Source organism: Rhipicephalus microplus, chromosome 5 (genome assembly GCF_043290135.1).
Source record: "Rhipicephalus microplus isolate Deutch F79 chromosome 5, USDA_Rmic, whole genome shotgun sequence".
NCBI classification, from domain to species: Eukaryota; Metazoa; Arthropoda; class Arachnida; order Ixodida; family Ixodidae; genus Rhipicephalus; species Rhipicephalus microplus.
The window spans coordinates 52,894,832-52,913,511 of record NC_134704.1 but is presented as its reverse complement, the minus strand read 5'-3'; the positions used below and the strand labels follow the sequence as shown (position 1 = coordinate 52,913,511).

The following is an 18,680-nucleotide window of genomic DNA, read 5'->3' as shown; positions in this document are numbered from 1 at the left end:
CTTTTCGTTTGATACATAACTCCCGCCGCACTTCTGCACCACTTAGTGATTGCGTAACTGCGAACGAAAAGAAAGCTCTGTACATACGTATATCTTCCGAATCTCGTACCGTTGCGTGCACGCATCGCTGATCTATACAAAAAAAAATGGCGACCCTTACCTTTTTTTCTAATCCCGTGCGCCTTCAGATCGCAATCTTGACTCGAGCCGGAATAAAATATGACACTCGACGCGGGGGAATGCGTAGAATAAACTTGTGACATCTGCAGCTGCCACCGTTACTTCTTTTTTGTGGAGAAAGTTTCCAGGGTCGACTTCTTGGCTGCGTGTGGTGTGTGTGTGTGTGCGTGTGCGTGTGCGTGTGTGCGCTCTCGCCGTGAGTCGACTGCTAGAGACGTCGCATAAAGCTATCACTCGATGTCTTTCCTAGAAAAGCTGGACAAAAAAAAAATTGAGGACGCTTGAGCTTCACCTTCAAGAGCAGATTGCGATAGCGTAATCGGGATCTGATCGCGATAGCGTAATCGGGACTCTCTCGCATATCGCCTTCCGAACTCCTATAGCCTGCTTCGATTCTCGGTGCACGCCTCAACCGTGCCGTGTGCTAACTAACGACCGTGCACGTAACGTAGGTCGTTTCAAACTATCATTAACCTGCTTAGTGCAAGCAAAGTTAAGTGGTTAAACGCCCAATACGCAATATTTATTCCTTTTGCGAATCGGCGAAGAACTCGCTATGCGTTCGTAGAGCAACGCGCGGACCTGCTGCAGCTTGTTCACTTCGTTGATACTTCTGCTGCTGCTGCTGATGATGATGATGATGACGATGATGATGATGGAATGTGTCTCAGCGGTTCTTTGTAGTGGGTGAGCCTTTAAAACACCCACTCGTTGCTCAGTTCACACCTTCTGACGCCTGGCGCGATTCCACGCATCTTCCACTACGTGACATTCATATAGTGTTCTTTTTTTTTTCCCCAAAGTAGTTTCAGCGATTTTTGTGGCTCTGTGGTAGAACACCTTCTTGCCAGGCCTGGGTTCGATGCTCACTCGGAGCCGAACAATTTTTTTTTACTATTTTCATCTTACTTGCATATTTCGCGATTTTTCTGTCACGGGCAAGATGATGATTTTTCGCTTACAAGCAACGGCGCCGACACCGAAATTTAGGCGAAACGAGCTCGTTTTAACGCTATAGCGTTGAAAGAGAGAAAGTAAAGGGTTAAACCTTCCAATAATGAACAACACAACCAATACATTTCTAGAGGAAAATTTCACCAACTAAAGCCGCCTTCTAAAGTCGCCCTGCCCCCCCCCCCCCCTCTGGTGTGTGCGCCTCAGGGCTACGTAAATAATATATAGTGCCAAATTCAAAAAGCATTTCGCCGACAACGCAACCCCCTCCCCTTTCATAGCTTAGCCAGGCCCGTAACTAGGATGTTTTTTTCAGGTGGAAGGGGGGGGGGGGCACCTGTTTAATGCCTTTAAGAACACTTATTTTCGTTATTTATTCTCGGTAAAACCACCCCACCCAATCCGAATTTCTTTGAGGTGAAGCTATAGCACCGCACCCCTCTGGTGACGGGCCAGATCTTAGCAGGTAACGTGTCGCGCAGCTTATATCCAGGACGAGGGTTCACTTCCCTACTGCGGCAGCTTCACTTCGACAACGAAAAGGGGAGGGGGTAGCGGAATGTTTGAGTGCACTTCATAAAGCACTATACAAGTGGCTAAAATTTATCCGGAGTCCTGCACCACGGTGTACCTCGTCCTAATATCGCAGGTTCGTCACGTAAAATTCCATTTATTTTGAAGACATCTTTAAACGGCGCGAAGACAACACGCCACAAACATCGAACACGCCCACACACGAAGTTCGTGTTCTATGTTTCCATAGCGTGCCGTCTTCTCTCGTGCAGTTTAAACGCGTCTCCGAAATAGATCAACGAACTAACCCAACAACCCGCCTCGCTTCGGTAGACTATTAATACCTACCGGCAAAGTGTCTACACCTCGGTAACATTTATACGTATGCGAGTTTAAGCTGCCGAAGCACTTGAGTCGTTTCGCATTGTCGTCGCGGTAGCATGTGACGTACGCAAGTGTAAGACGTATGAGGATAGCGACATGCGAAAGAACGCAGCCAGACGTGCATGCATATGATCCGCTGACGCGCGCTCTGCACACGCTGCGTATGTTGTTTTTTTTTCACGCGTTCTTTTTCTTTTAATCTGCTGTACACGTACGTGTAATGATAGTCTGGCCGAGAGGATTTTTCACGACGGAGTCACTGCGCACATTTAAACTGTCTCGCTTTGTCTAAGTGTCCCTGTAGAATACGGATTGAGTGACGCTTGCATTCCGTGCGCGTTGATCAGCTGCTGTCTTCGGAACGATCGGATGAAGAGCAACGAAGCGGTCGCCATTTAACTTAACTCTATTCGCAACGGTGAGTGTTTCTGCGATGGCTTTATTCTCGCGTTATTTCAAAATAAAGCACTGCAAGCAAATTTAACGGTACTTTGCGCACAGTTGTCGCGTTCTGTCGTGTTTCCACGCTTTTTTTTTTTAATATCAATTCTTAACAATAAGGCAGCTCGAATCTCGGTCATCTGAGACTGCGTCTTGCATCAGCGGTGGATGTAACAATCAGCGCGACAACTTACCATGAAGAATGCAACCACAAGACGCTTGTATTAAAAGCTCGCCCACGTAATTTATTAATATGGGGGTTTCGTGTGGCGGAACCGCGATTGTGAGGCAGGCCGTTGCACAGGCCTCTATAGAGGCATATAGCATATATATATATATATATATATATATATATATATATATATATATATATATATATATATATATATATATATATATATATATATATATAGCATATCGCGTCCATCGAAACGCGATGGCCTCGGCCGGTGTCGAACCCGCCACCTTTTATTGGTCAGTGTCCAACCACCGTAATCACAGAACCACCGAGGCGGACTAGACACAATTAAAAAAACGAAGGATAAAAGAGACAGAGAGGGTGGGGGGAGAGAAACGGCACGAAAGATGTCCCATGTTTCTCTTTTCATTTTTCAGGTATCCCTCTTTTTCGCGCTTATCATTACTGTTCCCTAACAACGGTCTCTATAAATTATTTTGACGTGCTTGCTTGATATTCATTGCTTTGCGATAGAATTTTTGCTGACATTTCACTGAACAGCGTGTACGATTTTTTTTAGGGTTATTATTAATTCATTGCAGGCGTGATTAAATTTGACACCATGACGTGGCCGAAGATATATATGAAAGCCTGCATGCGCGATTTCCGAGAAGCAGCCTTGCCGTGATCTCGCAGATGCAGGCGTGCCCGATGGTTTCCGGGAAAGCAGAGGAAAAAGAAACAAAAAAATATTTGTGCCGTGGCAGTCGCCGTGCCGTTGTCGGCATGTTTCTTCATCGGTGCGCACCCCCTAAGCCGTCCACGCCTTTTCCGTGTCCGTCTCGATATAGCACGTCGAGGAAGCTTGGCATGCAAAGTACTTGACCTCATGTGCCACCTTGCCAGTCGTACAGCGTCGCCTACGTCGTGTCATTCAGTCAGGGGTCAGTGCGCTCACAGATACGAAGTTTTACGGCGAAGCTGCGGAGCATGTCATTCTGCGGACATTTTCAAATCTGGTGCCGTTTTCTCTTCCGTTAATTCAAATCTGGTGCCGTTTTCTCTTCCGTTAATTTTAACGATGTTATCGGACCTCTCCGTCACGCAATAAAATTTCTTAATGGTGACACGCTAAGGCAATGAAAAATGCCGCAGAAGCCTTTCGTGCTGATCGGGGTTGACCAATGACGAAGTTAGACGTGGCGGAATCCGACAATTTTCAGAATAGCGGCCCCCGCTGTGATTGCTTGGGTACGTACTCATCTCCGGCCGGTGAAAAAAGTTTACGGTTTCAACTGCAGTTGCTTGGGAACGGCAACCGTAGAATAAGAAGCTTGATTATGATCACATAACAAACTCGGTGTTAAACACATAACATAACTCGGTGTTAACACATTTGATTGATATGTGGGGTTTAACGTCCCAAAACCACGGTGTTAACACATAACAAACTCGGTGTTACGGCACCGAGTCTGTTACGTCTTGCTTGTTACGGCAGTTGAGATAGACGTTGTGTGCAGCAGCGAGTTCGGTCAGGTTGTATCTTCTCAGCTGTAGTGGTGACGCAACGTCCACGCGCTCTCTTGCGCGGCCCCCTAGTCAGCCACACGTTGCCGAAACGCCTTTAGAGATATTTAGTTTGTTATCGCGATTACTTCGTGGTTATATTACTTTAGACCTTGTTCATTCATTTTAACCATGATCACGCCACGTGAGATACACGGACTGGCGACAAGTCAGGCCCCTGAAGTGCATGAAAAACAACGACAAAAGAACATGTGCCTGTCGTATGGTGTGTTACCATGAACATATCCAGTTGAACCTTGTTAAATAAACACTGATGTGGAGAGTTAGCTGAACTAAAAAAAAAAAAAATTCGGCAGATCCCACGTACCTGGGAATCGGCGTTTCTCGAAGCATTCGGAGGGAAGGTGACCGTGTTGCAATTTTTTTTTATCGAGCGACACTTCATGCAATGACGCTCAATATTTTACAAATGTTGCACGCACTGACATATGTTGAAGAGTTGCAGATGTTTGTATAACCAGTGGTTTGTACTTGCGCAACAATGCCAAGTAGAACATGCGTATTAGCAAAGCCAGAAGCTGATATGAAGCGCTGACGCTCGCGAGGATGCTTTTCTTCGTTCCTATAGGTCAATCACCTGTGCCACATGCTCGTATACCAGTGGCACATACCCGCCGCCCGTGGGTATGTGTCACTGTCTAGCGGGAAGTGTTCGACGATGTGCGCGACGGCATTGTGACATTATTTATGTCTTGACCAGCGCGTCATATTCGTCAAACCATCTTATCCTCCCATGCTAATTTTGGCTCACGCCAAGTTAAGGGGGTGACCACGAGAGCACCCAAACGTAAGCGGACGGACGAACAGACAGACGAACAGACAGACAGACAGACAGACAGACAGACAGACAGACAGACAGACAGACAGACAGACAGACAGACTGACTGACTGACTGACTGACTGACTGACTGACTGACTGACTGACTGACTGACTGACTGACTGACTGACTGACTGACTGACTGACTGACTGACTGACTGACTGACTGACTGACTGACTGACTGACTGACTGACTGACTGACTGACTGACTGACTGACTGACTGACTGACTGACTGACTGACTGACTGACTGACTGACTGACTGACTGACTGACTGACTGACTGACTGACTGACTGACTGACTGACTGACTGACTGACTGACTGACTGACTGACTGACTGACTGACTGACTGACTGACTGACTGACTGACTGACTGACTGACTGACTGACTGACTGACTGACTGACTGACTGACTGACTGACTGACTGACTGACTGACTGACTGACTGACTGACTGACTGACTGACTGACTGACTGACTGACTGACTGACTGACTGACTGACTGACTGACTGACTGACTGACTGACTGACTGACTGACTGACTGACTGACTGACTGACTGACTGACTGACTGACTGACTGACTGACTGACTGACTGACTGACTGACTGACTGACTGACTGACTGACTGACTGACTGACTGACTGACTGACTGACTGACTGACTGACTGACTGACTGACTGACTGACTGACTGACTGACTGACTGACTGACTGACTGACTGACTGACTGACTGACTGACTGACTGACTGACTGACTGACTGACTGACTGACTGACTGACTGACTGACTGACTGACTGACTGACTGACTGACTGACTGACTGACTGACTGACTGACTGACTGACTGACTGACTGACTGACTGACTGACTGACTGACTGACTGACTGACTGACTGACTGACTGACTGACTGACTGACTGACTGACTGACTGACTGACTGACTGACTGACTGACTGACTGACTGACTGACTGACTGACTGACTGACTGACTGACTGACTGACTGACTGACTGACTGACTGACTGACTGACTGACTGATAGATAGATAGATAGATAGAAAGTCGCCGAAGTTCGAAGTTCGCTAAGAAATGCGTCGCATTTAATACGAAGTTTGGTTGTCCACTTTATTTCAGACATGAATTCTTTATGTGACGAAACCGAAAATGCGAGAGTAGCCGTGATATCGGCAGGAACGATCGAAGGACCATTTGGTGCGTGCGTGGTTCTGAACTGGACAGGTAGCACAAAAAGCAAAACAAATATTAAAAAAACATTCACAACTACGCTTTAATTTTTCTATATCGTTGTGAATTGTTGTGAAAAGCCACCAACCAGATCGAGCCGGGAGATTTCTCATCTTTGGTCAACTAATCTTACCGCAGGCCTGTTTTATCGAAAAAACTCATTATTTCGCCTTCTCTTGTTCCTGTCTTCTTAGTTCCCACAAAGACAGATAATACCTCGTTCATATATTGGGTTTGTGGACGAGAATAATGAATTTTTTATCCTGTTTTCTTTAGCAGTCCAGATTGCCCATGAATTTGACCCGATTGGTATTTCAACTATTACAATGAATATCAGATATAACGACCCTATTTATGGCTCCCATGCTACTTCATTTTAAGGAGTCCTGACTGCATACAGTAGGCAAAATTTGGTTGTTCACCACGGCTTAGTCGCCCCGCCGCGGTGGTCTAGTGGCTAAGGTACTCGGCTGCTGACCCGCAGGTCGCGGGTTCAAATCCCGGCTGCGGCGGCTGCATTTCCGATGGAGGCGGAAATGTTGTAGGCCCGTGTGCTCAGATTTGGGTGCACGTTAAAGAACCCCAGGTGGTCGAAATTTCCGGAGCCCTCCACTACGGCGTCTCCCATAATCATGTGGCCCCGCCGCGGTGGTCTAGTGGCTAAGGTACTCACTCGGCTGCTGACCCGCAGGTCGCGGGTTCGATTCCCGGCTGCGGCGGCTGCATTTCCGATGGAGGCGGAAATGTTGTAGGCCCGTGTGCTCAGATTTGGGCGCACGTTAAAGAACCCCAGGTGGTCTAAATTTCCGGAGCCCTTTACTACGGCGTCTCTCATAATCATATGGTGGTTTTGGGACGTTAAAACCCCACAAATCAATCAATCATAATCATATGGTGGTTTTGGGACGTTAAACCCCACAGATCAATCTACCACGGCTTAGTCGGAGATGTAAAACAATTACTTTTTCTTTTTGTTCGGGGAGTGATTCGGCGATTTTTCTTGTCCACAGGTGACGATGACGTAACCGGGCCCAAACGGTACTGCCCAGATACCGACGGCCTCATCTGAGGCGGCAATGGCGGGCGACGACCAAGCGCGGCAGCGCACCACGAATGGGTGCGGTGGCGGCGGCGGCGTCGACGACTCCAGCAAGCTCAAGAACGGCAACGGTCTCCTTCTGCCGCAGTCCAACGGCAGCAACCACCACAAAGGTCTCAATGGTGGCCTTGACGCACTCAATTGCAAAGTCCTGCAGCCTGTACATCCTGAAGAGGACCCGGATTCCATATGCGGCCTCTGGTTCTTCAAACCGAGGTCGGCACATGTTTGTATCTGTTCTTTTTTTTTAACAGTACGGCTGTTCAAACTAGAGGTTTGCTACGATGTATTAACAACAACAACAAAAAAAAACATCGTCAATGGCCTCTGCTGGGGAATCTCTTGTCGCTTAGCACCCTGCAGAGTTGGGCCTAACACGTGCAGTGCAGTAACTCAGCTGGTGCACTCTCTTCGTCCTCTTCTTCTTAATCTTCTTCTTCAATCCCCTAGCACAGAAAAATAAAGAGAAACAAGGAACGGCGTCCTGTGCCACCGTTTTGTTTGGCTTGGTACCAATAAGGCCCGTAGCCAGGAAATTTTTCGGAAAGGGGGACTTGCTAAAAAACACTTATTTTCATTATTTAGTCTCGGTGTTCATTACATTATGGTGTGTACTGTGTGTGGTGTTCCATGAGGGCGGCTGTCTACAGACAGACCCCACAAACACTACGCTTCCTGCAAAGTTCAGCAGCGGAGCTGCCTAATGCTTCGATGGCCGCAGTCAAGAGAACCCACAACAGCACCATTTGCTTCATATGCACAGTGAGAGCTATAGAGACCACTCACTATTCCTTTCAGATGGCTGCAGCGGTTTGCGAACAAAAAGGCCTTCCTGGCTGTGTTCTGCCTGACAAGCGTGCTGCAGGGCATGTACTACACGTACTTCGTAAGCGTGCTGACAACCATCGAGAAGCTGTATCAGATCCCGAGCAAGACCACGGGCATCATCATGTCGGCCACCGAGATCGGCCAGATCGGCGGCGCGCTACTCCTTACGTACTACGGGGGCCAGGGGCACCGGCCCAAGTGGATTGCCTGCGGCATGCTGGTGTTTGCCGTTGCCTCCATCCTGTGTGCCACGCCGCACTTCATCTTCATCGACGACTCGCTCCTGGTGACATCGCAAGCCAGGGTCCGAAGCTCCCAGAATGCCACCATCGAATCACAGCGGGCCAAGCTGTGTCAGGCGCTCGACCATGCCGCACCTGCCTCTCCACTGCCAGGCAACATGAGCTCACCGTTCATCATCGATGGAGGTGAGTACTGTGGCACCATCATCGTTACAGTGCGCATCATAGCATTGTTGTCTTCGTCATAATCATTGTCACTGATAACAAACAAGACTTCGTGCAACATTGCTTATTGTAAAGGAGTACTAACACGAATTTTAAATATTTTCTGGCTGTTGCTCTACATGAAAGCATTGGTGTCGGAAAACTCTGAAAAAGTATTGTAGTGCCTGGCACTGCATCATATATAAAACACGGTCTGAACATTGAGGGGGTGGCTTATCAGTGACGTCTGTCATTGCAGCATGACGTCGTGGGGATAGAGCGATTCGCGGCGTTCTAGCAGCAGATCTGTCACCTGCTCGTGTGCAAGTGAGTGACGAGAGAATTGTCATCCAGCAACCCCGACAATGATTTCTTCGATCTAGGCTAGGTGTAGGACGCAGAATTCACAAATGCGATGGATCTATATTAACTCATCGGTATGATGTCCCTTGCAATGGGGCTAGCTTGTAGATGCTTGGTGACAAAAAAATGCTAAAAGCAATGTAAAATATTTCATGCATGTTGCAGGACTCCAGTGTGTGGATAGCATTAACACGGCATAGCAAAGAAATAAAGGTCAGCCATTCTAGTTCGTTTATTGCAAGTTCGGCACTGTTGTTTGCAGTAATTGAATTATCAATATGAAAAAAGCAAGCTTTCTATAGTCGAATCTGTGTTGTTGCCATTGTATGACCTTGAGGGGAAGTGAACAAAGAAATAAATAGAACAAAATTAATACAATGATAGCACTGATTGTATTCCTGTGTAGCATTGATAGTAATATAGGTGGGTGCGTGGAATGGGCCTGTCATCGCGTGGGATCGATTTGGCTAAACCAGAACAACAAGGAAATAACAAATGAAGCCTTAGTAAGCACTTCGTTGAAACTTAGAAGAGGCAAAATGTTATGCCTGACAGAAGGGACAACGGCTTTGTTGCAACAAACGGTTTTAGCAGTGTGAAATTGGCTAATTTTTTTTTTCTTCATGTTCTTTGATACCACTTCATAGCTGCATACAGTGTGCGACTACTTTCTCCATTTGCAGTGTTGGCGACAACATCCAACCTCTTGAATGATGGTGAGGGAGCTGGTGGCCCGGTGGCAGACGCGTTGAGACAGACAGCTCCCATTTGTGACGTCTCAACGCGGCCGCTCACCCAGAATCGCATCACGCATGTGGTGCTTTCCGTGTTCTTCATCAGCCTGCTCTTCATCGGCATTGGTGCCACAGCCGTCTACACGCTCGGCATACCATACATTGATGATAATGTCGCCAACCGAGAGTCTCCGCTCTATTTCGGTGAGAGTGGATCCACAGCCTGCATTATTGCATCATTTGTCTGTTGTATTATATTATATTAAGGACTGTAGTTATATAGTTGTAGAAGTGAAGAATATATGCACACAAAAAGTGCGTTATAATCAAATCTGAATTAATGTACTTGCTAATCATCGTCATAGCAGTAACTTGCCCTTTCTACTTGCTCACTTACAATTGTTATTTGTTGGTAGCTAAATACAAATAAATATGCACGAGCATTATTTGTTTGGTTCAACAACAGTTATGTAGCCTGCTGCGGATTGATATGATTTACTTAATGAAGGGTTGATTATCCTGTTTCTCAACAAATAAATTTTTCTGTGACTTGAATGTAACTGTTCTGAGTCTGTCTGTGTAATTTCCAAATGACTTTGTCATTTTTTTTTTTCGTACAGGTATCACGATAGGTGTCAGGATATTTGGTCCTGTGTTCGGCTTCCTTCTTGGCTCTTATTGTACGAGCGTCTATGTCAACTTTCCATTTGGTGAGTTAATGTTTCAGCGGTACTGGCACATGTGGGACTGAACTTGGATCGAATCTAATTTATTGATGTCTGTAAATACAATGAGCTAGCCTTTGAAGAAATGTTCACTCAAAAGTTGCTTGTTCATTGAGTTTCAACTAGAGCTCAATATCCCTTTCGGACTCAAATTTTTTGTAGGGTGGAAAAAAAATTTTTGATGTTCTTATATAGTGGAAAGCCTTTTGAAAGGCATGGGGAAAAAAAAATAGAAGAAACGGTACGTGCAAGGAACAACTATATGCAGTATACTGGACACTGATGTTTATTTGGGAAAGGCATACATTCTCCTCTCTTACCTGAAAAAAAAATGTTGGTTTTGGTCCTGTCAGAATTTCCAGCATGCTCCTTTATTTTTTATGGATGGGCTTCAAGATTGTCACGTGATGCTCCCTACTAGATTTTCTTGTTCTGCCTATGTTTAGCACAATGAGCACCAGTTACGTCCTAGTGCCCAGTGTACTTGACATAAATACTTCTTCACAATGAGAGAAAACTTCTGAGAAAACTTCTTCACCATGAGAGAAAACAGCACCATTCTAAAAGCAAAATATAGTACTTGCATAAATTAAATCACCTGAATTGAGTGGAGATAGCTGCTAAAATAAGTTCGCATACTTGAGCGCACCGAGTGTGCGAGTTCCCCTGTCGTCGGCGCCATTACTCTGACCATTACATTCCTGCATGTGATGTTGCCTGTTGTGCTCTAGTTCTGCCAATAGTATACCATACATCAAAAATGTTGTCTCGCACTACAAGGGGCCCTAGATATGTTTACATCTCCAACTCCATGCACAAGTGCTGTGTTAATGTGTCGATAGATGTAGTGTAGAAGATACTGTTGATTTAATGTAAAGTTGATATCATCGAAAAGGAGTGCTTATCAAATATTTTCTAATTTATCGGGAAACGCATAGCGCTACGTATAATCAACACTGTGTTCGGACATTTCATTTGTAATCCTGCAGAGACGTCAAACCTGTCTCCCGGCAACCCGCATTGGGTGGGCGCTTGGTGGCTTGGCGTGTTCATCGTGGGCGCGGCACTCATCGTTACGGCTCTGCCCATGATGGCGTTCCCGCGCAACCTGCCACAGCGGCGGTCCTCGCAACGGGTGCCACGGCCCGCCCTGGACCGCAACGGTGCCATCTGCCCCAAGCACCAGCTCCAGCAGAAGGTGCCACTCATCAGCTCGCCGCCAGCATCGCCGTCCGGGGCCAAAAAGGCCCTCAAAGACAAGCCGACGCTCAGAGGTGCCTACTGTCTCCACTTAATAAGGCTGCAACGGCTGTTCGTTGCTACAACTTCATTTTGTAATGAGCTGCTAGAAATGACTAGGAGTGAAGAAAACGAAAGACAACTAACAATTTACTTTATTGGGACAATGAAAAGACCTGTGTACGGGCTGAAATAAGGAAGTAGGAACATGACAGTGAAATAGAAAATCAGAAATAAAAAAATGGTGGACAGTATTCAAAGAAGTCATATCAGCCTCCAAGTGAAAAAAGAAAAACACCGCCAACATGTGTCATGTGTTATGCATAGCGCATGACACTTGTTTGTCTCTGATGCTGATATGAATAACAAACATTTGTTTGAAGTGCTTGTGGACTTTGACCTTCTCTGACTATAATCTACTGCTTTTGCTTTCAGAATTTGCTTTCGTTTTACCGTGTTACTTTTTTCATGTTCAAGCCTATACATAAATCTTTGCATGCTCGAAATAAATCAAGTTGTTAGATTGCTCATCGTTCTGTGTTGTATTTCGTTTGCTTTGGCCCTTTTCATTTCTAGCAGCACATTACAAGATGACTAGCCTGCTTGATTTTTCGTGGTGTATACCAGTCATTTATGCTAATGCTGGGCTCTAAATCCGCTTAGTCAGCTCTGACATTCTTTCCTTACAATGTTCTGTCAAACTAATTAAGCATACTATGCTGACATGTTATTGGATTTCTATGTTCCCATATGATTATGGCTTGTCCGAAGTGAAATTCGTACGCTTTTTTGGAAACTTATCACCAGCCAACTAGAGTGACTTAGCGGCTTAGCAGCCAAGCATGAGTATGCAAGTTTTATTCCTGGCCACAGTGGGCCCATTATAACAGGGGCAAAATGCAAAAACACGCATTCCGTATTTGCAGTCACCATCATACTTTTCTTAACCATGCTTTAAGTTTCCTTTTCTTGTAGTGCTGGAACTTATGGTATGAGTGTCTTGACTGTTAGTGTTCGATGTCGCTTTTTTTATACTACACTTGAGCCGATTTATAAGAGTCAATTCTTGCCTTTTATATGAAGTGTCTCTTATAACCAGGGTACCGTGTATGCACTTTCTTATCAACACCTGTTTTTATAGAGGCTCACTGGTGTCTGTTATACCCATTTGTCTCCTACATCAGTGTCTGTTATAAAGGGGTACAACTGTAGCGCTTTATATTTGCACATTACAGCATGCATTTGCTAATGTGCTGTAATGTCTAATGGAATATGTTACCAGCTGATTTAGTTGGCCACAACACTGCAGATTCATTCCATGAGGCACTGTAGCCCCCGCAGTAATGCCTAAAATGACGCTGCGGGTAGTCATCCGAATAAAAAAGAAATGTGTAGCCCACAGTAAACACACTTTACTGTTTTGCGGGATAGCTGTACCCCTAAACTCTTGATGCTTCGAGAGAGGTGAACTGGTGTAAAATAGAGCTGTTGTCGCACTGCAATCATCCAATCTAGAATTGAAACTTATAATACTCGTATACTTAAATGAAAATGCATGTTAAGCAACAACGCATTCTCAGAATTAATCTTGGGTTCTTTACCACAGTGGGCCTCATAATCATTTCTTGGCTTTGTCACGTGAAGCGCCAGAAATACTTAGTGAATTGAAATCTATGGTAAATATTTTATGTATAGCTTTACATCTATCGCTGATGTCTATTCCTCTGTCTGTGAAATGAATTTGAGGCTGCAGAAAAGTTTCGAGCAATTTTAACTTGATTAAAAGATGTGCTCCGACCTAACACAACAAAATGTAACAAGAACTTCAGAGACGTTTCTCCACCTATGCAGGTGGCATCCTCAGTTAGCACTGGCTCCAAACGAGCGAAAGTCACCCAGTCTATGTCTAGTCTCTTGCGTCTCTGTACACATGTAGTTGGGGGCCGCAGTTGTTGTTGCATGTGGACTTGTGAATGAGCCACGACTCGAGAAGCTTTCTCTTGCCCCATCATCGTTCTCGAGCGTCTTCACATTACTGAATTCGAATGGCATGCTCTGTGTTCCAGCAGTGCTCATCGAGCTGTCTTCAAATGAGTGGCGTGGGTGGTTTCGGTCATGTCCCCTTTGTGCTCTTTGAGCCTCGTTGACCGCTTCCTGCGTGTTTTGGCTATATATGTAGTGTCGCAGTTCCCACACGGTACTTTGTAAGCGACCCCGCTTTGATCGTTCACAGGGGTGCTATCTTTAGGCTTGGTAAACACGTTTCCCAAGGTACAGTGAAGCCTAAAAACAGTTTTAATGCCCAGCAGATCGAGTGCTGTCCAAACAGAGTCCGATACACTCTGAACGTAAGGAATGCAAACATTGGATGTTGTGTTTTTTTGTGGCACACTCCTCGTTCTTCTTCGCATGCGTTTCAGGGTGTCGTTGATAAGCGTCCTCGACAAATGCATTTGTTCTAAGGCACCAACCACATTTTCCATCTCATGTCGCCGCAAGTGCTGATCAGAAAGTCCTCACAATGGACTGTTTGTGCTCGGTTGGGTGATGCGAGCTGAATTACAAGAAATCCCTGGTATCGCATTGTTACTGCAAAAGTTGTCCACTGCCATTGCTGGTGTCAGTAACCACTATTGCATGAAATGAGAAAAAAACTCGGTAAATAAAAAGCACTAAGGACACAATAGGATTCGAACCCAGCTTCCCTGCATGCCAGCCCAGTATTCTACCACAGAAAACTGGCCTGTTGGGAAAGGAGCCATGTAATACAGGTAATAAAGTGTTTTAGTATAGCAAAGGCGAAAGCAGGTATCACACAATGCAAATAGCATGACGCCATGCTGCATGTTTGTTTTTTTTTTTGTTCGGTACGCTTGTTTCCACCCCTCCATCACAAGTATATATCCGAAAATGGCAAGGCACTGTTCTTCTCTACTTCATAAGTAAACCTAATGGCAGCTGTACGCTGTTCAGTGCCTCATGGAAAGCAACCAGATTTTTCCTCTTCAGGATGACAAAAGTGTTATCAACGAATCTACGGTGCAGTTTTAACTGAATAGATAGAGCCTCCAGCGCACACGTTTCGACACGCTCTTTCACTAAGTTGGCCATGGTGACTGAAACTGGAATTGCAGGGGGCATGGGGCAGCCTCCTCCACCGACGTGCAACTTTGCAAATTCCTGTCCTCTTTCAAACGGGCCTCCACAACCTAAATGGCCAGGACAACAGGGACATTTGTAAACAGGGAAGCAATATCAAAACAAACCATGACATCATTATCACTGAGCTGCTACATACGCAAAACAGTTGCAAATTCCATAGTTTTTGACTGACCTGCTGCTGTTCTCGGTTAACGGTCTTGGCAAAGAACTCCGACAAGTTATATGTTGGTGATCCAATGAAGGACACAACAGGACATAGAGGGCAGCTCTCCTTGTGTCGGAGCACATCTATTAATCATGAACTCACTCGGTTTTTGGAACATGTTTGCAATTTTAACTTTTTGGCTATTCCATGTTTCAAAAAGTTTTATGACTGCTTATAGTTGTGCATTAAGCATAAACAAATACCGCCACTCAGAATGAATGATGAGGCTGACTGACAGGTACAATTTTTCTTACGGTTCCCATTTTGCGCCATAGGCTGTACTATATACGATGCTCGAAACATGCTACGCAATACGGAAAACTGTAACAGCGGCATTCAACTGCTCGCAGAGGCATTGGACGACGTTTGCTTTAACGCTAGTATCTGTGCATGTGAATGGGAAATGTGTGTTTGTGTGTGCTTTGCTACTTCTGCTTTACGCTGCATGCTTGCTTTTCTATACACCTTGCTTTGCCCGGCTGCTACTTATAGCTTTCTATAGGTGCTCTTTCTCTTTCAGACTTCCCCACAGCCATTCGGCGCCTCCTGAAGAACGAGATTCTGCTGTACCGCACGGCCAGCAGCGTCCTTCACATCTTGCCAATCGCCGGCCTCTACACTTTTCTCCCGAAGTACTTGGAAAGCCAGTTTCGGCTTACCGAGACCAAGGCCAACATGATCACGGGTGAGTCAATTTCTGAAACCTGGCTGACTGCACGTTGTGTTGGTTAGTTCCAAGCGAGCACATATTTGCGGAGAACCGCAAATCACAAATTCAACTCGTCAGGCACTAGTACCTTTCATTTTTTTTCCTTGAGGCTGTTCATTATCCTGTACGTGAACCCATAACAAGCGTAGAGGGAGAAGGAGGGTGGGAAAGGACATATGGCCTAGCTCAATTAAGTCCCCTTTTGGGCACTCTTAGAAGGTGGGGAAGGAAGAAGGGCCAGTCGTAAATTGTGGTAGTGGTAGGGTGGAGGGGGGCGGGCTGCTGCTGCTACGGACGACCCCCTGCCACCATCACTGATCGGCTGTTGAGTAGCCAAGTCGTTTTGTTACGTAATAACAAACTTTGTATGTATTTTTATACATCCTGTAATTCACATTTGTTACATTGAGATATGATGTGCACGAAACATTATCCTGGAAAGTTATACATGTGACCATTGTACATTGCTGATTTTTAGATTAAGTGCATCAGAGCTACACAAAAACACTAACCAGCTTAGTATGTCAAGTGCTGATTGCACGACATACTAGATTGGTTTAGGTTGTTTTGCACTCTAGGCAGCTAGTGTATGTGAAATTTTGTGGCAAGCTGTGACAACAAGCTTCTAATTTCCTGTTGGGTCAAAAAATAAGTGATTCAAATATTCAAGTGTTTCTTTTTCATTTAGAATAACAAAGCTGGGGTAGTTGGTGCAAATTCATCGCAAAAGACTGGGCGTGCAAACACGGACACAAGAGAGAGGTCATGACGCCGCAAGCACCTGTGTTTGTGGTGTCTCGACCATAACTGTGCCCGTGTTTGCACGCCCGGTCCTTCAACGTAGTTGCTCTTGCCTTTCCCGTCATTGCAGGGTTTGCTGGTATTCTCGTCATGGGTGTGGGCATTTTCGCCAGTGGGACGTTCATGCGCAAGTACAAGCCGAACGCCCGCTTTGTTGCCAAATGGATAGCATTCACTGCCCTGGCGTACTCCATCGGCATGGTCATCCTTATGTGGGTGGGCTGCCCTCTTGGAGACTACGTCGGCCTCAATTCTGAACAGTAAGTCCACAGTTCTGAAGACAAGATTTATATATCTGGCTGCAGGACAAAGGCCTCTCCCGATTGACGTATGCATGTGGGAGGTAGTGGCCAGATACTGCACCAGGGTGGTCAATCCTTCGCTGGTGAGGGAGTGTGTTACCGGTGACGCCGCACCCCAGGCGTCTTTAATTAGGTTGACCTAGATAGGGCCAGACAGAACACGTTTAAGCCTTGGTGAAGGTTTCACATTGAACCGCAGTTCTCTTATCCTATCCGAATCTCTGCTTATCCTCCCCTTTCCTGTGTTAGTGTCCACCGCAATTCTATGGCATGAATCAATTGAACACAGACATAAAATGAGAATGTGTCCTCTCGTCTTTGTTTTCACATGATAGCATTTTGAATTAACGATATGCCAGCACGGCCAAGGTTTTCTCGTATGTTACTTCTGTACTTTACTAGCAAAAATGTCAGGTAGGGAAACCACTCTCACATTCTATTATTAACTCTGGTTGGGTATATTGTTTCTGGAGTTTTATTGGTCCTACAGGTTTACTTGATCATTAGTAAGCATCCGTTTATCCTATTTTGTGGCTCCGTGATAAAGGATTACAGGTGGTTAAGGTGTACTTGGAATCTTGTTCACAAACAGCAACTGTCTGTGTGGACCGCCATGCCTAATTTAGTCATTGAGCCCCACAGACTGAACCGAATGAGATAGAATCAAATTCACGTTGAAAAACCAATGTTTTCTTTATTTTGTTTTTTGCAGCAGGGACGTAGATTTTCTACCTCCAGCATGCAACAGCACCTTGTGCGAGTGCAAGTCGGGGCTTTTTTCTCCAGTGTGCCATGATAGTGTGACCTACTTGTCTCCGTGTTTGGCTGGCTGCTCACAAGTCTCCGGCAGCAATCAGCAGGTGCGCTGTCTAGCTTCTTTCTATGCCAGTGCCATAAATTTGTTCAGTGGCATGAATCGTTTGGGATCAGGGACATCACGACCCCCCTTGTGTTCCGGGCTTGGAGGGGGGACCTTTTGTGAGTGTTCTTTCTGTGAAATTTGTGTTTGAAGCATCACATAGCCTGATGCCTATGCTTGTAAAGTGCATATTTTGATCTCTTAAGTAGTCATTAGTCATACTGTGCAGAAAGTTTTTGTACTAACCTATTTCTTTTTCACATCTGTTCATTTTGTAGTAGTAGCTGTGTTCAAGACACTAAGGCATACAGACTAACTTTATTCTTATCTCATATCTTCCTGATTGGATTTGTGCTTTTAGGATGTCTGGCAAACAAATTGTTCCGGTACAGACAAACCAATCTTGTTGATACATATGAGGGGTTTAACGTCCCAATACCGCCATATGATTATGAGAGATGCCATATTGGAGGGCTCCGAAAATCTTGACCACCTGAGGTTCTTTAATGTGCAACCAATCTTGTAATTGCCGTTCACACTGCTACCGTTTTAGTGCCCCTGTAACAGATGTACAGGAACTTAAGAAAACGATAAGATGTGGATAAGGTGGGTTCGTGAATTCAAGCATATGTCTGTATTGAATTTGTCTGTATTGATATGCAATTTGACTGCTTTCCGGGGAGACTCAATACCACAATACAGTCATGTGGTGTGTGAACCCACGCTCCGTCTTTTTTTTCCAAAGCGCAATCTGAAATAAAAGCAACATGCCCACCATCCTCCCCCTCCTTGTAATTTTACCTCATTGACGTCACTGCACCTGTCGGCACATTGTATTTCACGTGCATTTTTTCAGGGCTACTAGAGTATGCCACTTTTCTTGACAACTTAGTTCAGTGCTTCTAAAGCTACG

The 18,680-nt window shown here is 45.4% G+C and overlaps 1 protein-coding gene across 6 annotated transcripts in view; it reads left to right on the top strand.

Moving 5' to 3' along the window:
- Positions 1-18,680, top strand: part of LOC119173868 (solute carrier organic anion transporter family member 74D) — a 159,389-nt gene that overhangs the window by 133,980 nt on the left and 6,729 nt on the right. For 4 of the 6 annotated variants that reach the window (XM_075895459.1, XM_075895462.1, XM_075895461.1 and 1 more), the window contains 8 exons: positions 7,306-7,610; positions 8,193-8,650; positions 9,715-9,969; positions 10,386-10,475; positions 11,480-11,764; positions 15,599-15,781; positions 16,677-16,866; positions 17,621-17,768. In XM_075895459.1, the coding sequence (XP_075751574.1) occupies positions 7,372-7,610; positions 8,193-8,650; positions 9,715-9,969; positions 10,386-10,475; positions 11,480-11,764; positions 15,599-15,781; positions 16,677-16,866; positions 17,621-17,768 (1,848 nt within the window). In that variant the 5' untranslated portion in view covers positions 7,306-7,371. Of the gene's footprint in view, positions 1-2,316; positions 2,450-7,305; positions 7,611-8,192; positions 8,651-9,714; positions 9,970-10,385; positions 10,476-11,479; positions 11,765-15,598; positions 15,782-16,676; positions 16,867-17,620; positions 17,769-18,680 lie in introns of those variants that run through there. The other 2 variants (XM_075895463.1, XM_037424651.2) reach the window with 2 other exon arrangements.